The sequence below is a fragment of the Lepidochelys kempii genome, chromosome 8 (assembly GCF_965140265.1).
Source record: "Lepidochelys kempii isolate rLepKem1 chromosome 8, rLepKem1.hap2, whole genome shotgun sequence".
Taxonomy (NCBI): domain Eukaryota; kingdom Metazoa; phylum Chordata; order Testudines; family Cheloniidae; genus Lepidochelys; species Lepidochelys kempii.
In genome coordinates this window covers 108,648,975-108,673,981 of record NC_133263.1, presented here as the reverse complement: position 1 = coordinate 108,673,981, position 25,007 = coordinate 108,648,975, and the positions used below count along the sequence as shown (strand labels likewise).

At 43.9% G+C, this 25,007-nt stretch overlaps 2 protein-coding genes across 3 annotated transcripts in view; one reads left to right on the top strand and one right to left on the bottom strand.

Moving 5' to 3' along the window:
- CFAP144 (cilia and flagella associated protein 144) overlaps window positions 1-10,425 on the top strand; it is a 19,271-nt gene extending 8,846 nt beyond the window's left edge. The window contains exons 3-4 of the mRNA XM_073358057.1: window positions 6,595-6,698; window positions 9,031-10,425. Coding sequence (XP_073214158.1) covers window positions 6,595-6,698; window positions 9,031-9,141 — 215 coding nt within the window. The 3' untranslated portion in view covers window positions 9,142-10,425. The remainder of the gene's footprint in view (window positions 1-6,594; window positions 6,699-9,030) is intronic.
- EBNA1BP2 (EBNA1 binding protein 2) lies at window positions 5,676-25,007 on the bottom strand. Of its 2 annotated transcripts, XM_073358055.1 has the most exons (11): window positions 24,914-25,007; window positions 23,752-23,833; window positions 19,863-19,937; window positions 19,123-19,206; window positions 16,788-16,954; window positions 15,279-15,402; window positions 13,964-14,053; window positions 13,592-13,667; window positions 13,202-13,295; window positions 10,326-10,488; window positions 5,676-9,916 (listed from the first exon to the last, which is right to left on the bottom strand). In XM_073358055.1, the coding sequence occupies exons 3-11, from the start codon at window positions 19,929-19,931 to the stop codon at window positions 9,869-9,871; spliced, it is 915 nt and encodes a 304-aa protein (XP_073214156.1). In that variant the 5' UTR covers window positions 19,932-19,937; window positions 23,752-23,833; window positions 24,914-25,007; the 3' UTR covers window positions 5,676-9,868. The 2 variants fall into 2 exon arrangements, with proteins under 2 accessions (XP_073214156.1, XP_073214157.1); XM_073358056.1 differs by lacking the exon at window positions 23,752-23,833.

Here is a 25,007-nt window from a genome sequence, read left to right as displayed (position 1 = left end):
ACCCCCTGCTCAAAGCAGGACCAATTCCCAGTTAAATCATCCCAGCCAGGGCTTTGTCAAGCCTGACCTTAAAAACCTCTAAGGAAGGAGATTCTACCACCTCCCTAGGTAACTCATTCCAGTGTTTCACCACCCTCTTAGTGAAAAAGTTTTTCCTAATATCCAATCTAAACCTCCCCCATTATTATTGATACATGCCTTGGCCCAAGCTGACAACTTAGTCCATACTTTGTGAAACACTTTAGTGATTTCAGGGTTGAGCCTATCTGTTAACTTAACAAAGACCTCAATGTTTTTCAGAGAGCACTTACTTTATTTAGCCATGAAGGCTGTGAGGCGTTGTACCGCAGTTCCTTTCTTGCACAGCAGTCCAAACTTGTAATAGGTTTCAGAGTAACAGCCGTGTTAGTCTGTATTCGCAAAAAGAAAAGGAGTACTTGTGGCACCTTAGAGACTAACCAATTTATTTGAGCATGAGCTTTCGTGAGCTACAGCTCACTTCGATGAGCTCACGAAAGCTCTAGCTCACGAAAGCTCATGCTCAAATAAATTGGTTAGTCTCTAAGGTGCCACAAGTACTCCTTTTCTTTTTGCAAACTTGTAATAGTTTTTCTGCTGTGGAATGTTTTAGGATTGTGTATAGGCATTACCTGTGAAACCTCAACAGTAGTAGGCTAATACAAAGTGTGTTCTTATTGACCAAAACATTATAATCATAATGTACATTTCCAGTATGTTTTGAGGATTTTTCCCATCAGTCATACACAGACATTTTTACAGTTTTTGGCATCAGCCATGAACTAGTTACAAGAGTTAACATTAGCATTAATATTAACAAATAATCTATCTCAAATTGTACAATCACAATTATTTTTGTCATGCCGAGCCTTTTGTTTAGATTGATCGTTTCTTAGGACAGTTTGTTCAATACCCCTTTTGAACCTTTAGCTCTTTCTTTACCTCAGGGTTTTTCTTAACGTAGACTTGTAGTTTAACCACATCCTCAGGACTTTAGTATTTTAGAGATGAGTTAGGCAAGTCTGTAAGGGCATTTTACTTTTCAAGGGTTAACTTGCTTTCCTCCTTTCCTCTATTTAGAGGGTTGAAATTTGAAATTTCTGTTATACCAAAATCTATGGTCTGGCTGGCTATGTTCTTACTGGCAGCAGCTATGGGCAACTTTCTTCCTCCCTTGTCAGCTAGGTAGTTTGCATGAACACCACACCTTAAAGAAACATAATTGTTTTCTATCATCATTGCAGTTTTGCTTTTTTAAATCTGGGAAGATTTAGTTGGGGATTGGTCCTGCTTTGAACAGGGGGTTGGACCAGATGACCTCCTGAGGTCCCTTCCAACCTTAATATTCTATGATTCTTACTCTTCTCGTCAAGGGTGAAGTACAGAGGTCGACTGGAGAGTGATCTGCTGTCAATTTGGCAGGTCTTTACTAGACCCACTAAATCAGGGGCAGGCAAACTTTTTGGCCTGAGGGCCATATCGAGTTTCCGAAATTGTATGGAGCTGGTTAGGGGAGGCTGAACCCCTGCCCCTGACTGCCCCATCCAACCCCCCATCTCTTTCCTGACTGCCCCCCTGGGGCCCTACCCCCATTCAACCCCCCTGTTCCTTGGCCTCTGACCGCCCCGCCCCCTATCCACACCCCTGCCCCCTGACCACCATTCCAAACTCCCCTGCCCTCTATCCAACCCCCCCTGCTCCCTGCCTCCTTACTGTGCTGCCTGGAGCACCGGTGGCTGGTGGCGCTACAGAGCACCAGGACAGGCGGCTGTGCTGCCTGGCTGGAGCCAGCCACACCACCGTGCAGCCCAGAGCGCTGGGTTGGGCTGCAGCTCTTCAGCTGCATTGCCCAGCAAGAGCTTGCATCCCTGTCGCCCAGTGCATTGTGCTTGTGGCACAGAGAGCTGAGGCTGTGGGGGAGTGGAACAGCAGGGGAGGGGCTAGCCTTCCAGGCCAGGAGCTCAGGGGCCGGGCAGCAGGCCAGGAGCTCAGGGGCCGGGCAGGAGGGTCCTGTGGGCTGGATGTGTCCCACAGGCCATAGTTTGCCCACCTCTGTGCTAAATCTAGTGCTGGTGGATCTGTCTTAGAGTGTCGATCCCCGCTGTAGTGTAGACCTGCTCTAAGAGATAAGATATATCCAAAGTGTCTATGGGTTTATTTACAAGGTTGCTCTGCTGTGTAAAGCCAGGATTCCAGCCTCTCTCTTGAACTTGAGACACAAACTGTTCACTTCCAATATCAGTTAACAAAGAAGCCTCCTTTAAGCTATCCACACTGGATTTTTCCAAAGCAAATTCAGTAGATTCATTTTCATTTGAAAGACTTTGGCCGTTAAGCACTAACACACTTTTCTTAGTAAAAACAATGAGGAGTCTTGTGGCACCTTAAAGACTAACAAATTTATTAGAGCATAACTTTCATGGGCTATGACCCACTTCTTCAGATATATGGAGTGAAAATTACAGTAGGCAGGCATAAATATACAGCACAAGAAAAGATGGGACTTGCCCTTACCAAGTGGGGGGTCAATGATTCAGTCAGGGTGGATGTGCCCCATTCCCAACAGTTGACAAGAAGGTGTGAATGTCAGAATAAAAATTACTTTTTGTAGTGCTAACGATGCCAATTCCATCAGGGTTGCGAGGTATTTACATGCCAGATATGCTAAACATTCATGCTTCAACCTCCATTTCAGGGGACATGCTTTCACGCTGATGACAGATTCTGGTCAATAACAGTCCAAAGCAGTCCAGACTGACTCATATTCATTTTCATCATCTGAGTCAGATGCCACCAAGCAGAAGGCTGATTTTCTTTTTTTGGTGGTTCTGTAGTTTCTGCATCAGAGTGTTGCTTTTTTACGTCTTCTGACAGCATGTTCCACACCTCATCCCTCTCAGATTTTGGAAGGCACTTCAGATTCTTAAACCTTGGGTCGAGTGCTGTAGCTATCTTTAGAAATCTCATATTGGTACCTTCTTTGCATTTTGTCAGATCTGCAGTGATTGTTCTTAAATTGAACAACATATGCTTGGTTGTCATCTGAGACCATATGGCAGAATGCAGGTAAAACAATGGAGCAGGAGACCTAATTCTCCCTCAAGGAGTTCAGTCACAAATTTAATTAAAAACACACTTTTTTTAATGACAGTCATGCATGGAAGCATGTTCTCTGGAAGGGTGGTTAAAGCATGAAAGGGCATACAAATGTTTAGCATATCTGGCATGTAAATACCTTGCACCGCCAGCTACAACAAAGCTATGCAAACGCTTGTTCACACTTTCAGATGACATTGTAAATAAGAGGTGGGCAGCATTATTCCCTGTAAATGTGAACAAACTTATTGGTCTTAGGGAGTGAACAGGACTTAGGACTGAATGGACTTGTAGGCGCTAAAGTTTTACATTGCTTTATTTTTTAGTGCAGTTTTGTAGATTTTTTTTTTTTAAACATTTGTAAGTTTCACCATCACGATAAAGAGATTGCACTACAGTACTTGCAGGAGGTGAATTGAAAAATACGATTTTATCTTTGCAGTACAACTATTTGTAATAAAATGTAGTGAGCCATGTATACTTTATTCTATGTTGTAATTGAAATCAATATATTTGAAAATGTAGAAAATATCCAAAGTATTAATAGAATATCATTTATTTAAACAATGCCATAAAAACTGATCAATCATGATTTTTTAATTGTTTGACAGCCCTAATTTGAGTCCATTGCTTCTTGTCCTACCCTCTGTGGCAAAACAGAATAACTTTTCTCTCTCTTTTATGGCACTGTTTCAAGTATTTGAAGACTGCTATCATGTTGTGTCATAAATATAAAGGGAAGGGTAACAACCTTTATGTATGCAGTAATACAAAAGCCCTTCAATTAACTTAGTTGGCACCTGACCAGAAAGATCAATGGGGAAAGAAGATACTTTCAAAGCTGGGGGGGAGGCTTTGTTTTTGTGCTCTGTGTGTGTTCTCTCTGAGACAGACCAAGCAAGTAATGACAGGTTTCAGAGTAACAGCCGTGTTAGTCTGTATTCGCAAAAAGAAAAGGAGGACTTGTGGCACCTTAGAGACTAACCAATTTATTAGAGCATAAGCTTTCGTGAGCTACAGCTCACTTCTTCAGATGCATATCGTGGAAACTGCAGCCTCCACGATATGCATCTGAAGAAGTGAGCTGTAGCTCACGAAAGCTTATGCTCTAATAAATTGGTTAGTCTCTAAGGTGCCACAAGTCCTCCTTTTCTTTCTTCAAGCAAGTAATGTAGCTCCTACTGAACTGATACTTACTATTGCTGTAATATTAGTTGTAATAGCAAGGAATGCATTAGATTATCTTTTGTTTTAGCTTGTGAATTTTCCCTGCTCTAAGAGGGAGGTTTATCCCTGTTTTTTGTAACTTTGAAGTTTTGCCTAGGGAGGAATCCTCTGTGTTAAGTCTTATTACCTTCCATCTTGATTTACAGAGGTGCTTCTTTTACTTTTTTTTCCTTTATAATAAAGTTCTGTTTTTTAAGAATCTGATTGGTTTTTAGTGTCCTAAAAATGCAAGGGTCTGGTCTGCGCTCACCTTGTTTACCTATCTGGTTGGTAGATTATTCTCAAGCCTCCCCAGGAAAGGGGGTGAAGGAGTTTGGGGGGAATATTTTGGGGAAACAGAAACTCCAAGTGGTCCTTTTCTTGAATCTTTGTCTAACTCACTTGGTGGTGGTAGCAGTACACATCCAAAGACAAGGAAGGATTTGTACCTTGGAGAAGTTTTTAACCTAAGCTGGTAGAAATAAGCTTAGGGGGTCTTTCATGCAGGTCCCCTCATCTGTACCCTAGAATTCAGAGTGGGGAGGGAACCCTAACATGTTGCCCCTTAATCTCCTCTTTTCCAAACTAAACACTCCCAGGTCCTTCAGCCTTTGCTCATATGGTTTGCATTCCATCCTTTTAATCATCTTTGTCAATCACCTCTGAATCCTTTCCAGTTTCTCTACCTTCTTTCTATACATTGGTGACCAAAATTGGACATAGTACTCCAGCTGAGGCCAAACCAGTGCCAAGTAAAGCATTACTACCACCTCCTGTGACTTGCATGCTTTGCCTCTGTTAATGCAAAAAAGCAAATGCAATCTAAAACTACAACAGCATTGCATTGACAACTCATGTTGAGGCTGTGATCCACCACAACTCCCAGATCCCTCTCAGTAGTGCTCTCTATTCCTACCTCCAGTTCATTAATAAAGATGTTAAATAACACTGGACCCAGAACAGATGCCTGTGACCTCCTTCCAATCTAAAAATTTCATTGATACTCTGTTTGTGGTTGCTTTGCCAATTATGTATCCACTTTATGGTAGTTCCGCCAAGCCCCCATTTCTCCAGCTTACTTATCAGAATGTCATGTGGGACTGTGTTAAAAGCCTTGCTAAAGTCTAGGTATATTATGTCCACCGCATTCCCCCATCCACCAAATCAGTTAACCTGTCAAAGAAGCAAATCAAGCTGGTTTGCCATGATTTGTTCTTAGTAAATCCATGCTGGATGCTACCCCTTCATCCTCCAGGTATTCACAAATTGAATGTTTTATACATTGCTCTAGTAGGTTTCCAGGGATCAAGGTCAGGCTGACTGGTCTGTAGTTCCCTGGATCCTCCTTTTTCCCCTTTTAAAGATTAAAACTATGTTAGCCTTTCTCAAATCTTCCAGGACTTCTATCATCAATGAGTTTGCAAATATTATTGCAAGCAGCTCTGAGATTTCTTCAGCTAATTCCTTCAGCAGCCTGGGGTGAACAGCATCAGGCCTTGCTGACTAATTCATTCATATTAGTCAGAAGATCTCTGACATGTTCTTTACTTATCCCGATCTGCATCCTTTCTCCTTTGTCGTCTATGGTAACTTCTCTCAAAAAATAACATGACGGGATGACTAGTGAAGAATCAAGCCCCACTTTAGTTAAAGGGGAGTTTTGCACTTTTCAGTCACTATTGCCATCTCCAGGAGGCCAGCCTTGATGACCTCTTGAGGTCCCTTCCAGCCCCACATTTCTATGATTCTAGAACTCTCTATGCACATGCCTTTACACAGAGTGAGAGCAGCCTGGGGGAAAAAAAGACACTGGCAAGTTTACAAACAGACAAAAGTTAATAGAAGTAGGAACTGGTTTCCTGAAGTCACAGATCAGGAAATAAGAACTGGAATAGTAAGGGACCAGGTTACAAGTAAGTAACTTAAGCAATGTCAATTGGCAGGATAGGGAGTGGTAGCTGGCAGCAGACTGAGTGAGGATAGGGGGCTGTTGTACAGGAGACAAGGATGACAGAATTAGAAAGATGTATGGGTATGTTTGACAAAAACAGTAGATATACCATGACACCTCACAGGGTCGTTCACAGAAGCGCAGAAACAGAGAGCTGACTTCACTGTTGGCCTCATCTATTTCTTTTAGAGTATGAGTTCCTCAGGATAAGGTTCAAATCTTCCCTTGTGTCATAACACTTAATTATTTGATCTAGTTCCTTTATTCTGGTTTAAAATACTGCCCTCTCCCCATACCTGTTTCCCCCCCCCACAATCCAACAGCCAAGTTTCTGAATCTTATTCACCATGCTGCACTGGAGCCAACCAAGAAATATACAGAGCCACAGACAGAGAGCCAGGAAATTGGCTGGAACAATACTCCCTTGGTGAGTAGGATCCCTAAACGCTTTATCCAGAGCAGTGGTTCTTAATCTTTACTGCAGCCTGTACCCATTATCAAAAATCGTATGTTCTTGCACCCCTTATAAAAAATCGTTGAAGTAGGTCAGTTCTTTAAACCTAGATATATTTTTTGTTTGGATATTACAGTAATTGTTAAAAAATGTATGTTAATAAATACATAGGTTTGATGAAACAAAATAGTTGTACTTATGTGCCTGTGCTTAATTTGTGTTTTTGATGATTTACCCTCTAAAAAAATCTGGTATGTCTTGCACCCCAGGTTAAGAACCACTGATCTAGAGTATAAAAAGGAGCAGCTCAATGTAAGCCTTTGAACTCATTTCTCTGGTTGAGGAATAAACCCGGAACAAACTTGAAACAAATATAACCAATGGAACAGAACATCCTGGGAAACTGGAATGGTTGGGAAAGAACTGAGGTGCTAGTGGGTAGCAAATTGAACATTAATGTTTAGTAGAATATGATGGAGTATACAGTCCAACTCAGAGGCGCCAACTTTCCAAGTTCAGGGGGCACTCAACCCCTGCTCCACCTCAGGCTCCGCCCCCCCACTCCACCCCTTCCTGCACTTGCTCTTCCTCCCCACCCCCCTAAGCACCTCCTGCATGCTGCTGAACAGCTGATCGCCATGGGGGCAGGAATCACTGGGAGGACAGGGAAGGAGCTGGTCCACAGGGCTTCTGGTGGATGCTGAGCACCCAGTATTTTCCCCCCCCGTGAGTGCTCCACCCCAAAACACACACGGAGCCCACGCGTATGGTCCAACTGGCATAGGCACTGCAGAGTACAGAGGTGAAGTGATAGTCCCCCTCTCTCAATCTGCTGCAATCATACCCAGAATATTTGCATTCAGTTCTGCTAACGTAAGTATCAGATGCTAATAAAGTTGGCGGGAGTTCACTGAAGAGCAACAACTAATGAAGTGACATTTAATGGGAGATAAGGCTACAAATGTTTGTAGGTAAATGTGGTATGACTGTATCCTTTAGGTAAGTGGGAAGAAAGAATCATGAAACTACTAATAAATTAGAGGTGTATCCCAATCAGAAAATATAGTCTGATTTATGATAAGGAATCAACATGGAAATACTTGGAGAAGAGATGTAGATTTTGTGACACAAGGGTTAATTAAAAACGTCTGACAAATGATAGTAGTAATCATGACTGATCCAGCAGAGATTTCTGAGGTTCCACTAAAGCAAGAGTGCCTGAAGAATTCTGATAAATTTCTTGGAAACCACTTAGTTGAGGGAACATAGAACTGATATAATTGTATTTGTTTCAAAATAGAGACAGGATTGCCATAGGTCAATTTCTTAGCGCTCCTTCTACTCAGAAGGGAAAAGAGCAGATAGGCAGTCAATGGGGTAGGGTAGAGTGCTTTAGTCTTTCAAAAATTAGCTAGTTCCTAGATGGATAACACCTGCAAACAGGCTATCACTAAACAGTGCACCAAGGGGAAACAATTTCTGCCTGCAGAGATTTATATAGAGCACGTCATGACTTGCACTGCCTCCCTGCCAACAGAAACGCTGACCTCTAACTTGCATCCCTGTGCAACTCATCGCTTCTTGCTACTGACTCCTGGCTTGATTGGTAATGTACTTCCAACCAGCCACAAAAAAAAAAAGTTTAGTCTTTACTCCAAAGACCTCCACACATTCCTGATGGCTTTAGTGACATGTTTTTATCCTTTATACCATTAGCTCGGCAACAAACGCAGCTAAGGGGTGAGGGATCTCATTCCTGCATCAAACAATTGTCAACTAGTACCAGCTCCAGAAACATTAATGCTATGGTGTGTCTCGGGTGAGTTAGAGTCACTGGTGACAATGCCTGAGCTAGAAAGAGCTCAGCGTGACTTTCAGGTGGTTGATTGAGGTTGGAGGACTAGCAGCAATGGGCAAGGGGAAAGAAATTACATCTAGAATTGAGCACATCTAAATTGGAGTTAGAGACAAACCTAGGAACTCTCAGGACCATTTTTACAAAACTACTTTAGAAGTACAGTTACCAAAAGACAAATGAAGGTTCCTTTATATGAGCACCTGGGTACAGTAGTAATCCAACAGTGAAGATATGATGGACCAATGGCCAGTATGGTAAATCCTATTACTTTTACCTTAGTGGCGATCAGCCAATAACATGAAATATGAGATTCAGTTACCTTATCAATCATATAGTCATCCAGTCATGCAGCAGTGAATTGCAGCAACTGACTCCTTGCATCTTTGATCTCAAAGAGAACATCTCCTGGAGACACTCCTCACACTTTGACCATTTTCTCTTCCACAGACTAGTGTGGACCGCACTGACCGCAGACTGTACTTCCCATGTCGGAACAGTGAGATCACCAAGTACATGGCTGCCATGTGGCGCCTGAAGGAGCAGAGCGAGAACATGTAGTAGGGTGGTAGTAGCAACATTGCTGTGCGAGGCAGAGTTGTGTGGTTTGGAGTTTCTAAACAATGTTGCCATCTCTTCATTGCCATGGGTAGCCCTGTCGATTTCTAAGCAAGGGAGGAGGACGCCCTAGCTGGGCCATACCTCCTGGAAGCTGACAGCTGTTACAGAAATAAACCCATGTGAAAGTTCTGCTTTTGTCTCTTACTGTTCTCATCCAAGTGGATGTACTAAAAACCTGCAAAAGGCTTTACCTTTTTGACAGGCTCCAGGCTTGTGACTGTAGCAAAGCCAGTATTTAACAAGTCTGACCTGGAGGCTAAATTCCCCACTTTTACCAAAGGCAGCTGTGGAAAGAGCCATGGGGATCCTCCAATCCCAGTCACAATGAGGGACAGATTTCAGGTCCCTCCTTCAACACAACACTGAAGATAGGAGAACCAAATGAGCTCTGTCCAAACTATTTAATAAGTTCACATATGCCAGGCCCAAGGCTTGAGAAGCAGAAAAAAATCTTGGAGGAAAATTAACAGTAAAAAGGAATTAATTAGTGACTGTATATGCACTTCCACTGCAACCATTTGCATCAAATGGCACCATCCAGCTTGGTCTACAGGAGTTAGAACTGCCTGAAGACTCCAGTGTCAGGAGGACCACCACCTGCAATTCATACAGACATAGAAACTAAACCAAAACCACTGGGGAGCAGGGTCCATCCACTCAATCCTTATCAGGTTCGACTCTTCATTTTCTGCCTCATCTTTTTGCCCGGTCTCTTCTGTAAAAAGAGTGACAAATTTAGATCTCTGGTTTTGAGCCCCACCCCCTGCTTCTGGCCTTATACAATGGGAAAGAAGTGGCCTTGTCAGAGCAATGATGCTCACCTTCCAGTTTTTCTGATGCAGGGGTTCAGGACGCTGGTAGAGATAAACATGGTATTTTCTGACTCACCTGCAAAGCATTCCTTTTGGCATGGAACTTGTTTTCCCCCATTCATATCAAACCAACCTGCTCAGCCTTGCCCACCACCTAATTAGTCTTGGTCTCCAAATACGAAGCCCATAGCCCCCTATACACAGGGGTCATGTGCCACTCCTAACACACATATAGCTCTTCCCTCTGTGGCCAGGGCCCATCTCCCACTAATGCACAGGGTTGGTAATGTGTAGGACACACTTCTCACTCACATTGGAACCTTTTTTCCCTGCTTTCCCAGGGCCCTTGTTGTGGGCCACGCTAGCCCGGAAGCTGGATACGTCATTGTGACTCTCCCGTGTGTTCCATTTTGAGCCTTTCTTCTTCCCACCAAAGCCAAACTTCTGATTCTTGTAACGTCGCTTTGCGTTTGGTCTGAAACAGAAACAACCAGTCATCTCTGCTAGGTTCCCACTACCCTCCCTCAGTGAACTCGCTTGAAAGCACATGTGCGATGTGGGAAGCTCCCAACCAGCTCCTCCTAGGTGATGCTCATGTCACGCTAGATTACATCAGATTTATTTCCGGCTGTCAAAAAAGACCCATTTGTCTCCCTCTCACTGGAGATGGCCGCCGACGTGCACAGGCTGAAACTGTGGAAAAGCAGCATCAGTTGCCCCATAACCTCAGCCGTGCAAAACACAATGCCATCCACAGCCTCAGAAACAACTCTGACATCATAATCAAAAAGGCTGACAAAGGAGGTGCTTCGTCATCATGAATAGGTCGGAATACGAACAAGAGGCTGCTAGGCAGCTCTCCAACACCACTTGCTACAAGCCATTACCCTCTGATCCCACTGAGAGTTACCAAAAGAAACTACAGCATTTGCTCAAGAAACTCCCTGAAAAAGCACAAGAACAAATCCACACAGACACACCCCTGCAAACCCCGACCTGGAGTATTCTATCTGCTACTCAAGATCCATAAACCTGGAAATCCTGGACGCCCCATCATCTCAGGCATTGGCACCCTGCCAGCAGGATTGTCTGGCTATGTAGACTCCCTCCTCAGACCTTACGCTACCAGCACTCCCAGCTATCTTTGAGACACCACTGACTTCCTGAGGAAACTACAATTCATCGGTGATCTTCCTGAAAACACCACTATGGATGTAGAAGCCCTCTACACCAACATTCCACACAAAGATGGACTACAAACCATCAGGAACAGTATCCCCGATAATGTCAGGGCAAACCTGGTGGCTGAACTTTGTGACTTTGTCCTCACCCATAACTATTTCACATTTGGGGACAATGTATACCTTCAAACCAGCGGCATTGCTATGGGTACCCGCATGGCCCCACAGTATGCCAACATTTTTATGGCTGACTTAGAACAACACTTCCTCAGCTCTCATCCCCTAATGCCCCTACTCTACTTGTGCTATATTGATGACAACTTCATCATCTGGACCCATGGAAAAGAAGCCCTTGAGGAATTCCACCATGATTTCAACAATTTCCATCCCATCATCAACCTCAGCCTGAACCAGTCCACACAAGAGATCCACTTCCTGGACACTACGGTGCTAATAAGCGATGGTCACATAAACACCACCCTATACCGGAAACCTACTGACCCCTATTCCTACCTACATGCCTCCAGCTTTCACCCAGATCACACCACGCGATCCATTGTCTACAGCCAAGCTCTACGATACAACCGCATTTGCTCCAACCCCTCAGACAGAGACAAACACCTACAAGATCTCTATCAAGCATTCTTACAACTACAATATGCACCTGCAGAAGTGAAGAAACAGACTGACAGAGCCAGAAGAGTACCCAGAAGTCACCTACTACAGGACAAACCCAACAAAGAAAATAACAGAATGCCACTAGCCATCACCTTCAGCCCCCAACTAAAACCTCTCCAACGCATCATCAAGGATCTACAGCCTATCCTGAAGGACGACCCATCACTCTCACAGATCTTGGGAGACAGACAAGTCCTTACTTACAGACAGCCCCCCAACCTGAAGCAAATACTCACCAGCAACCACGTACCACACAACAGAACCAGTAACCCAGGAACCTATCCTTGCAACAAAGCCCGTTGCCAACTGTGTCCACATATCTATTCAGGGGACACCATCATAGGGCCTAATCACATCAGCCACACTATCAGAGGCTCGTTCACCTGCACATCTACCAATGTGATATATGCCATCATGTGCCAGCAATGCCCCTCTGCCATGTACATTGGTCAAACTGGACAGTCTCTACGTAAAAGAATAAATGGACACAAATCAGATGTCAAGAATTATAACATTCATAAACCAGTCGGAGAACACTTCAATCTCTCTGGTCACTCGATTACATACCTAAAAATGGCAATTTTTCAACAACAAAACTTCAAAAACAGACTCCTGCGAGAGACTGCTGAATTGGAATTAATTTGCAAACTGGATAAAATTAACTTAGGCTTGAATAGAGACTGGGAGTGGATGGGTCATTACACAAAGTAAAACTATTTCCCCATGTTTATTCCCCCCCACCCCACTGTTCCTCAGACGTTCTTGTCAACTGCTGGAAATGGCCCAACTTGATCATCACTACAAAAGGTTTTCCTCCCCTCCGCCCCGCTCTCCTGCTGGTATTATATCATCTTAAGTGATCGCTCTCCTTACAGTGTGTATGATAACACCCATTGTTTCATGTTCTCTGTGTACATAAATCTCCCCACTGTATTTTCCACTGAATGCATCTGATGAAGTGAGCTGTACCTCACGAAAGCTTATGCTCAAATAAATTTGTTAGTCTCTAAGGTGCCACAAGTACTCCTTTTCTTTTTGCGAATACAGATTAACACGGCTGCTACTCTGAAACCTGTCAAAAATATTTAAGACACTCCACTCTCTGCCCCACCTTGTTTATAACCAACCTTTCCTCTCTGCAAGTGTATGCTATGAGCTGCAACTCCTCTCTGAGGTGCATAAGATTGAACATTAGCATTAAGAGCTGGGAATTATCTGCTGCCATCTCAGGGATAGCTTGGGTCTGGTACTATCCTGAAAAATAGCTTTGTAGACTCAGATGGGGATATACTGGCTCCAGCTGCAATGCCTCAAACTTCCCCATCTCACCCTTTCTTTATTCGTTGACCACCATCTCCTTCCTTCTTCCCTTGATGTGGTGGTGGCTGTTCCCCATCCAGGAAATCCAGCTTGTCAGAGAGACCTGCAAGAGCAGAACATTTGTGGAGCTGCTACCACTGAATCAGACAGAAGAATTTCCAATGTAAGAGCTACAGCATTAGTCAATGGCAGTTTTATCGCCCACTAGGCTCTGCCTATTTAAGAGTCTTTGTGCTACCACTACTGCTGCTCTGTGTATCTCTACGTTCAGCAGTGCCCTTTTCCAACTCACTCCTCTCCAGTTTTGGCTAATGACACCCCACATGCTGCAGTGCTCTTATCTCACTGTCCTCTTCCTGTTCCCTCAGCACTCTCTTGTGGCGAGACTGATGACTTCACCTTTCTGGTATTTCTTGATTGCATTCAGCACAGTTGCTTTTTCCTTTTGCCTCTTCTGCAGAACCTCTGTTTGTACCTGTAACAAGAGATAATATGGGTTTTTCTCCCTACTGTACTACAAACGCTCCCAAGGGGTGCCACTGTCTTTATATTTTCCCCCTCCACACCCCCAAACAGGCATAGTAAACTGGCCAAACAGGGTCATGTTCAAGGCCCTCCTTCGCAGTGTCCCCAAACAACAGCTGGAAATGCTGTCCAAGAGGTTTCACTCTCTGGGTTCCCAAACAATATCTGGGATCACCACCCACAGGCTCCAGGGTCTTGCCACCGATGGGTTTCCTTCTTGCCCGATAAGTTTCTCCACCTCCTCACCTTTTTGCCATATTTTCTCAATGCACGAAGCTGTTTTGCTTTCTCAGACTTCTCCATTGCTGCCTGTTTACTCTTGAGCTTGTGTCGAATCTTATTAGGAAACAAAATAAATGTTCTTGTTATGCAAAGGAAGATGTGGCTATGCGAACCATGAGATGGATAAGCCATATGGGTAGGGCCATTACTCAGGTATAAAAATAAAACATGCTGTAAATCTTTACACTATGCACTAAATGTAGTCTATATTTATTAAATCCCTAAGGTCCTCCTAAAGCTGCTGCCTAGACCCAGTGCCACATTCTCTATTGCATGTAGTGATTTTTAGATACAGCTTCCTCTCTCTAATAGGGTCAGATAACTCAAGTTTGGGAATGCTCACTGCAGAAACTCCCGGTCTTCTGGTTTTCTTCAACCCAGATTTGGCCAGAAGATTAATGGCATGTACAGAGATCAAGTGCAGCCTCAACAGAACAAGCTCTTACTGAACAGATTGAGACAAAGCTATCACTTTTGCCCAATCCTTTTGGATTTATAGACGAGATTGAGCAGTTCCCCTAGAAGGGACCTGAATCTTGGATAATGTTAGTGAAATCACTGGCCTCTCCCTGTGACAGAATTCAATCTTTCCCCTTCCTCCTCGCCCCCAAACAATTAAAAGCTTTTACTGGACTTTAAGAAAGAATGCAATTATACAATCAATCCAAAGATTAGAGAGATTCTTACTGGAAAGTTCTGCAATATGTGGAGGTAACAACTGAAGCATAAGAATAAACCTCTGCTCTTCAAAGACAACCAACACTAACAGTAAGAAAAACTTGTTCCATAGTGAAGTGCTTCACAACAAGCCATAATTCCCTGGGGATAATGGTCAGGGCTTCAGCAAGATTCTGTCAGGTCATGAGAACATTAGGAAAAAGTCCTGTGTTTTTAATATTATAAAAAACAAATTCTGTAATATGAACCTAACAGACTCTGGATTAAAATATGTGATGGATCCAATTCACTCCTAACTCCCAATTCCCTATTATAATCATTTCTATTTCACTTTACAATTCCCCTGAGAGCAGACTATTTCAAAATTGTCCATTATATGTGTTTTTTTGCACCCTCCTCTGAAGCATCTATTACAGGGCACTCCTGAAGACAGAGTAGATCACTAGTCTGGATTCCATATGTGCTGACAGACTTCAAGTCTGACCATGTTTCACTCATGTATCATTGTTCAATCCTAAAGTCTGTGCTTTACGTAGTCTAAGACCTACACTCGGGAATCTGAGGGAAGAAAAGACATCCAATGCCAAATCAAGTTTAATACCTTCTGCATCTGTTGGTCAGATTTGGCCATCTCTGCAAAGTAATCATCTGGCCTCCTTGTGGGGACTTTTTGGTGATGTAGCCAAGGAAGGGCCTTCAGCACCGCTGCCTGGGCCTGACGGTAACTGGGAAAACAATGGGACAGCAAGTTAAAGTTAACAGTAAGGTCTAAAGCACACTGGGCATGGACATCAGGAACTCAGTTCATATTAGCTATTTCATGCAAGATAAATACAATTTACATAAAATCCCAAAACTATATCAGAGCAACATTAAAAATGCAAAGAGCCCAGAAATTAAGGTGCCAACAACATTAACCGAGACACATAGCTCACGTTGTATTTCTATTCCTGTTTTTCTGGTTAACATGCAGTTTACAATTTTACAAATTGTACTGTAAAATGCAAACCATAAAATAGGCAGAATTGCAATGACACCAAGATGCTACAGGAACTTCCATTTTCACTTTGGAACCTTAGTGGTGTGCTACAGGTATTTTTAAAAGAAATGATCTGTTTAATTAGGCATGGAAATTAGTTACCACCTTTGCAGCTCCTGCTATTTCATTGGAGACAGTTTTCTATAAGACTGGTTTAACAGGGCAGCAATTTTTTTTACATTGTGCAACTACCTTGGCAAGTTTAATATAGGTTTAGAATGTACAGAATACCACCATGTACAAAAAAAATTGCAGTGCCCGTGATTTTCTCGTGTCCTGGAAATTAAGACAGTCTGAAGGATTTCATTGTATTTGTTTCAACGAGATAATATCCCACATGAAAATAGAGACCACCTCAAGACCTCTGGGTAGGAGGTCACAGATACAAACCCCCCCCCATCAATTTTAGGATTTTCTACTGCCAACCATTACTAAAGTACCTGAGTGCCTTCCACACAAAATACAGCCTGATATGCGTTAATATATTTTTTTTCCCCTTGAAGTTTAGATTTGTAAGGAAGCAGTTCTCTAAAGAGAACTTAATATATTTGAATTTAATTAAAAAAAAGAATTTTCTTGACAAGAAAATTCAACACTTATTTCATACTTAAATTCAAAGTTTTTTTAATCTACCCAAGATTTAAATTATCTGAATATAAAGCACAATTTTTTAAGAGAGTCTATTTTAAGTAAAAACCAAGATTTATATTACTAAAATATTTTCTCATGATTGATCGTTTTATAATCCAGGCCTGCCAAAAGAGGGTAAAGCACAAAATCTCAGAATCCAAAACAGGGAAGGATTTCAAGCTTCAAGATGTCTTGTTCTATTCTGGAATATATTTTTAGGGTTTATAGCAGCATGACACATGGGTGTCGAGTTGTTACACATGTATATGCATTAAGGATCGAAAGTGATGTGACATCGGCATGTGGATGGAAGGCACGACACTGATGGCGTGCAGAGCATGGCAAGATGTGATAGTGATGCAACACTAGGTTGTGTATGTGGATAGGCCATGTGTGTGGTATGACTCTGGGGCCCCATAGGAGAACGTCGCCCCCTCTCACAAGCTCATCTCTCGCTGGAAGTCATCCTCAGGGTCGACGGTGGCTTTGTCAGGTGTGTGATATGAGGTTGGACTCATGACGTTTGGTGCCTGACCCAAGGTCACATCCAGCCTTTCCACCCAGGCAAGCTGCTGCTTGAATTCACACAAACATTGCTTCAAGCCATCCTAGAAAAAGAAGGACAGTTCTATTAACAGCAAGACACAAAACAAGTTTGTCTTTTGAAGGCTAGCAATTCTATATCTCCATATTAGGATGGGCTGCCCCTTTAAGGGAGTTGGGCTCAACCCCACCCTTGACTTGTTAGCTGCCTCCCCAGGTGATGGCCTTTGAGGCAGATAAGACTGTCTGCTGAATTCAATTTAAGAGAGCAGCAAGATTCCTGTGGAGAGGTAGGGTCAAAGAGGACCAGAGAAGGAGCGCTCCATACCAGCTAAATGCAAAGGCTAGCTGCAATGAGGAGCAGGAGATGAAAAGCCTTAAGAAGCAGCTTGAGGAAATGCCAGGCAGCATGAATGGAGTTTTGGAGGAAAAAATTGCAGAGTGGGGACAGACTTGTTTTGACTTAACCTGACATTTAACTGTGATGATGTTTTAATAAACCAGACCTCAAGAAGGGGTGTTTGACTCAAGAATCTGGGTGTAGTTTGAGAACCCCGAGAAAGGGAAATGAGGCAGGATCAAACACCAGATCAGGTCCATGATTTAAACGAGTGATTGTGTGATCTTATAATTTTGTTCCTTCCTTGCTTCCCACTCTTTCATGCAACAGCAACCTTGATTTTAGATTGTGGAAAGTACTCAGTACACTTTTGGGCACGCAAAAATAACACTGCTGTTAAAGAATCTAAAGTTAATATGACAGCAAATGAGTGTGCTTCTACGGGTATATCTACACTGCAACTGGGAGGTGTGACTGAAGCAAGTCTAGACATACCCGAGCTAGCTCTGATCTAGCTAGATTAAAGCTAGCTCAAGTAACAATAGGAGTGAAGAGCAGCCTCTGCCCGCGCTGCTGCAGCAAGTATGTACCTAGGGTCTGGGTGGGAAGAGTAAATCCGTGAAGCTGCCCATACTGCAGCAGCTTCACTGCTATTATTACTCAAGCTAGCTTTGATTTATCTAGATCAAACCTTCCAACAGCAGTGCAGACATACCCTACGATAGCGTTGAGCTGTGCAGAGTGAGTGTTGGGAGCAGTGGTCTAATACTGCCAGGCAGGCATACACACCAACCAGCCAGTAATTCTACTGACCTTTTGCAAGTGCATTTTGGAACAAACTGGGCCCAGCCCAATTATTAAGCTCTCCACAAGCTAAAAATCTTCCTCCAGCAAGGTATTTTATTCCCTAAACACGTGCCTGCCACACACCAGTTCTGTGTCCCCACAAGACCACTCCAGAAAGTGTTTTGGTACGTCAAAAGCTGTTCTGGGACAGCGAGTATGCACTAGGGAACTGCATTATGTAGTAATGGCAGTCAAACCATAGTTATGATGAACTAATGGAAGCTCAGTTTCTGATTTTGGATCCACCCACCTAAAGGTTCACAAAAAAGACATATAATGGCTTCAAACTTGGTAGGTTAGCCTTGTGGCAAAGGTAAAACATTTTCTATAAAATCTGAAGTGAACCAAACACTAAATTAAAACCCAAAAAGGCAAAGAAAAGTTACTTTACTGGACTCCTTCAGCTGGGATCTACTTCCCAGGATCCTGGGGAGGAGGCAACAATTGGTAGAGCCCAGCAAATCTGCCAATATCCACTTTATATGCGCATCCCCGGACAATATTTGCAGATGGATGCAGATTCAAATTTTGTATCAGTGCAGGGCTCTAACCATTGGTCCCTGATATGGATTGACTATCCAACCTTCTACTGTTTAATCATAACCCAAATGCCTAAACCTCAGTATGGCCAGCTGAGTCTTCAACAACTTGAGATAACCTGATAGTTGCCACAGGCCATAAAATCGTAAACGAACAAATCCTGTAATCTACATGGAAGCTAAAGTCAATGAGTAATATCGACCGTGGTGTCTCAGCATTAAAGCAGCGAAGAACATGATCAACTCACTTAAGGACTTCATAGTGTAAAAAGGAAATTGGTATGACAGTACTAGTTCCATAACAAACCCAGCCTTTACCACTGCAGTGTTCCCCACCAAAGATGTATGCGATAACTGAATAAATGCTCTAAGAGTTTTTAATTCACTAACCTCTGTGATTCCTATAGGTAGCCACATGAACAAGCCCAACCTTCAAAAGCAAACTCTTCCCATATAAGCACTTGCATGCACACACCAGAGTCACAGCCTACACAGACACAGTACTCACCACATTGTTAAGAGTCTTCTTGTGCCCCTCAAGCACAACATTCAGCCCTGGCTTCAGGGCACCCCTGGAAAATGCTGCCTGGAGCTGCACAGAAGGAGATTGGTCACAGATTGGTCCAGAGAAGATAGATTATGTCCCTTGCCAGGGGCTGAACACTTGGGCCAAAGCAGGAACTTATCACTCATAAGCACATCCATAATCAGGAAAGCCAGCCGACTAAGGGGAGGGGATAAAGGCAGAACATGTCAGGGGCTCACACACCACATTGATGGATAGAGGATAAGAACTCAGATAAAAAATGTGAAATCCTATCCACAACAGGCCACAAGAGAGAAGAGCTCTCGGGGGGAAGAAAGGCGGGACGCATAGCTCAGTGGTTTAAGCATTGGCCTACTAAACCCAGGGTTGTGAGTTCAATCCTTGAGGGGGCCATTTAGGGATCTGGGGCAAAAACTGGGGATTGGCCCTGCTTTGAGCAGGGGGTTGGACTAGATGACCTCCTGAGGTCCCTTCCAACCCTGATATTCTATGATCTTTTTCTGCTGACACCCCTCCCACACACAATAGGCAGTGGTGAAACATTTTAGTATAATTGGGGAAGCTTGATGTTCTAACTGATGCCTCCTCCGCAACCCCCTTCATTGTGTAGGGTTAGGTGTTCTCATCCAGGGGAATCTGCACTCCTTCTCCCCACACAGCATTGGGGAAATCTTGCTCAAGCTCCTTGGGATTAAGTTTACCTCTTTGTCAGTGATGACCGATTCTTCTGACTCGGACTCTGACAACGACTGATTTTCATAGTCTGCCATCTTTAACTTGGAGAAAGAAACAGATGAAGGTCATGTGTACTCTGTTCTATTTGGTTTCTCATACTATGTTCATCTCTGTATCTACAGAACTGCATAAGGATGGATGAGAGTCTGACTTGTACCCAGCCTGGCTCAAAAGAAATGGTTGGTTGCAGAGTGGATGAGTCATGTTCCCTGTGCAGGAATATGATGCTAGATGCATAGAGGGAGTGTGCACATGTGCTTTGTTCCCCTAACAGGGGATTGCTGTCTGATGTTGCTAGTTCTGAAGTGCTGAGATTGAAAATTCCTCCTCCAATGGATTTTTACTGCAGTGTTCACAGATAGTGTTCACAGCCCTGTTTTCAGACACACAGCTGTCCAGAAATTCTCATTTTTTAAATGCTGGGTCTCAACCCAAATATATTTTTTCCTTTTGAAAGTTTGAGTAATATTAATTCAACCAATTTTTCATCTGTATGAGGATGAAAATACTATTCTGCTGTGTATATGTTCCATATAAAACCCTATGTCATAAAGGCTATTATAATGCTGCACTTATTAAAGACTGAGGTAAAATTGTGTGCAACACTAATTTTTTTTTCTTTTTGCTTGTTACTACAAATAATCCTTCAAGTTGCTATAAATGAAATCTAGAGGAAATAATTCTCCATTTTCTCTACAGTAGAACCTCAGAGTTACAAACTGACCAGTTAACCACACACCTTATTTGGAACTGGAAGTATGCAATCAGGCAGCAGCAGAGATACAACTCCCCCCACCCATACAAATACAGTACAGTACTGTGTTAAATGCAAACTACTAAAAAAATTAAGGGAAGCAGTATTTTTTTCTGCATAGTAAAGTTTCAAAGCTGTATTAAGTCAATGGTCAGTTGTAAACTTTTGAAAGAACAACCAAAACATTTTATTCAGAGTTACAAACATTTCAGAGTTAAGAACAACCTTCATTCCTGAAGTGTTTGTAACTCTCAGGTTCTATTGTATTTACTTACTACACTTGACAGCACTTTAAGCTTAAGTCAGTTTCATTCTGTTCCCTGCACGTTCTACTCCTGGGGGAATTCTGCATATCTGCAGACACGCAGAATTAATCTGTCTCGCATAAAGAACACATTTTGCCTAGTTTCAGAGTAGCAGCCGTGTTAGTCTGTATCCGCAAAAAGAAAAGGAGGACTTATGGCACCTTAGAGACTAACCAATTTATTTGAGCATAAGCTTTCGTGAGCTACAGCTCACTTCATCGGATGCATTCAGTGGAAAATACAGTGGGGAGATCTATATACACAGAGAACATGAAACAATGGGTGTTACCATACACGCTGTACGGAGAATGATCAGGTAAGGTTAGCTATTACCAGCAGGAGAGCGGGGGAACCCTTTTGTAGTGATAATCAAGGTGGGCCATTTCCAGCAATTGACAAGAATGTCTGAGGAAGGGGGAGGGGGGCGCGGATAAACATGGGGAAATAGTTTTACTTTGTGTAATGACCCATCCACTCCCAGTCTCTATTCAAGCCTAAGTTCACAGAATCATAGAATATCAGAGTTGGAAGGGACCTCAGGAGGTCATCTAGTCCAACCCCCTGCTCAAAAGCAGAACCAATCCCCAATTAAATCATCCCAGCCAGGGCTTTGTCAAACCTGACCTTAAAAACTTCTAAGGAAGGAGATTCCACCACCTCCCTAGCCAACGCATCCCAGTGTTTCACCACCCTCCTAGTGAAAAAGTTTTTCCTAATATCCAACCTAAACCTCCCCCACTGCAACTTGAGACCATTACTCCTTGTCCTGTCCTCTTCCACCACTGAGAATAGTCTAGAACCATCCACTCTGGAACCACCTCTCAGGTAGTTGAAAGCAGCTATCAAATCCCCCCTCATTCTTCTCTTCTGCAGACTAAACAATCCCAGTTCCCTCAGCCTCCTCATAAGTCATGTGTTCCAGACCCCTAATCATTTTTGTTGCCCTTCGCTGGACTCTCTCCAATTTATCCACATCCTTCTTGTAGTGTGGGGCCCAAAACTGGACACAGTACTCCGGATGAGGCCTCACCAATGTCAAATAGAGGGGGACGATCACGTTCCTCGATCTGCTCGCTATGCCCCTACTTATACATCCCAAAATGCCACTGGCCTTCTTGGCAACAAAGGCACACTGCTGACTCATATCCAGCTTCTCGTCCACTGTCACCCCTAGGTCCTTTTCCACAGAACTGCTGCCTAGCCATTCGGTCCCTAGTCTGTAGCTGTGCATTGGGTTCTTCCGTCCTAAATGCAGGACCCTGCACTTATCCTTATTGAACCTCATCAGATTCCTTTTGGCCCAATCCTCCAATTTGTCTAGGGCCCTCTGTATCCTATCCCTGCCCTCCAGCATATCTACCACTCCTCCCAGTTTCGTATCATCCGCAAATTTGCTGAGAGTGCAATCCACACCATCCTCCAGATCATTTATGAAGATATTGAACAAAACCGGCCCCAGGACCGACCCCTGGGGCACTCCACTTGACACCAGCTGCCAACTAGACATGGAGCCATTGATCACTACCCGTTGAGCCCGACAATCTAGCCAACTTTCTACCCACCTTATAGTGCATTCATCCAGTTAATTTAAGTTACATTAATTGTATCCAGTTTGCAAATTAATTCCAATTCAGCAGTCTCTCGTTGGAGTCTGTTTTTGAAGTCTTTTTGTTGGAGAATTGCCACTTTTAGGTCTGTAATCGAGTGACCAAAGAGATTGAAGTGTTCTCCGACTGGTTTTTGAATGTTATAATTCTTAACGTCTGATTTGTGTCCATTTATTCTTTTACATAGAGATTGTCCAGTTTGGTCAATGTACATGGCAGAGGGGCATTGCTGGCACATGATGGCATATATCACATTGGTAGATGAGCAGGTGAACGAGCCTCTGATAGCGTGGCTGATGTGATTAGGCCCTATGATGGTGTCCCCTGAATAGATGTGGACACAGTTGGCAACGGGCTTTGTTGCAAGGATAGGTTCCTGGGTTAGTGGTTCTGTTGTGTGGTTGCTAGTGAGTAATTGCTTCAGGTAGGGGGGCTGTCTGTAAGCAGACAGGGGGCCTGTCTCCCAAGATCTGTGAGAGTGATAGGTCCTAATAAGAAAAGGAGTACTTGTGGCACCTTAGAGACTAACCAATTTATTTGAGCATAAGCTTTCGTGAGCATCTGATGAAGTGAGCTGTAGCTCACGAAAGCTTATGCTCAAATAAATTGGTTAGTCTCTAAGGTGCCACAAGTACTCCTTTTCTTTTCGGTCATAATAAGTGCATCAGTTCCACCTTTTGCCCACCAGAGGCCGCTGTGGCGCCAGAGCAGCCTGACACATTCATGCGTCTGTTCTAGCGCCACAGTGGCCTCTGGTGTGCAAAAGGCAGAACTGCAGCACTTATTTGGCAAAATGCGTTTCATGTGGGAAAATATAAAATTCTACACTCAGTGTGGCAGAATTCCTGTAGGAGCAGAGTTCATCACAGCACTCTGCCTGCAGAGCCAGGTTAGGACAGAGTGGGGCACACAGGACTGCTGGGCGGGGGGTGTGCGTCACAGACTGAGGTTCAGAATGGCTAGTGAGGGGGACAGACTGGAGCATGAGCTCAGGAGCCAGTGGGGTGACAGCATTGAGCCTGTGGATAGGGGAGGGTGGCTGCAGAGATTCATGGGGATGGGGGGTGTGGGGACAGGAGCAGACGTGCCTGACTGAATGGGAGAGGCTTGGGGTCAGTCAGGGTCTACATGGGGGAGACTTCCCAACACCATAACAATCCCCCCCCCCCCCCCAAGAAAAACCTCTCACCTACACCCAGGTTCACTCCCAGGGGCCTTTGCTATCTCTCAGCTCCTCCTTTACATGCTTCTGACAGGTGCAGGAAATAGTTCTGTATCGTAATTTAAAAGAATTACACAAAGTTCTGTATTAATATGCCTAGTAAAGGAATCAATTTGCAAAAAAAAAAAAAATGACCAGCAATTTTCTTTTCTGCTCTGTATTGCTGCAGACATCCCTGCTGACAGATATTTTGAAATAAATTACCAAAATAGTTGTAATTATAGTGTTATTTTGACAAATAAAATATGCAGAATTTTGAAATATTGTGTGCAGAATTTTTAATGTTTTAGCACAGAATTCCCTCAGGAGTAACACTGAATTCATGTTCCCTGTTTGTACGAGTTGTTCATTCCCTCTGAAGCTAGATGGACTTTTGGCCTGACCCTGTATGGCTGTTCTCATGTTTTCCACACAGCATAAAGGAAGGAAAACATTATTGTACAACCACAAAAGCTGCCAGGTGGACTCAAAGACAGGGAGAGGTAACCTTTTTACACGCCTTATTAAAGTTACCTACAGCTCAGGTTCACAACACCTCCTTTCTAATCTCTTTCCATTATAGAAATTTTAGCCCGCAACACTGCAAGCACTCATGCAGACATCATTTAACACACGAGTAGTCAACTGAAATCAGTGGGGCTACTGAAGCGCACACAGGTATTCACGTAAGTGCTTATAGGATGGAGCCTTAGGCATCTCCTGTAACAGCAAAGGTTTCCAAATAGAAGTGTGATTTTTAAGTAGTCATCGTCCCGTTAAAGCACCGTACAAGCGCCGCTACACCAAGTGCCCGTTCTGAACACCAGGACCAGGCCGTGCGGTCACCGCGCCGGCGGGAAGCCGAGGGGGGAGCTGTGAAGGGGCGCCCAAGGGCCGGTCGGTCTGTTAGCAGCAGAGTGAACCCAGTGGGGGTGAGGAGTCTCCCCCGACGCCAGGACTAACTCGGCACCGAAATACGCTCCACCCGGGCCCAGGGAGACGAGCCGCAGCCCCGTACCAGCAGCGGGCAGGGCAGGGCGAGAACCCAGAAGCCCGGGTCTGGCCGAGAACGGGGCAGCACGGGGGCAGTCCCGCAGTCCACGTGGCAACAGCCCAGCGCGGGGAGAGAGGCGCTGGGTCCCGCTCTTACCTCAGCAGCCAGTTCCTTTCCCTGCCACGCGGACCCTCAGCACCAAAGACAGGCGGCTCGTGAGACACTCACTTCCGGCCTCCGCCGCCGAGGC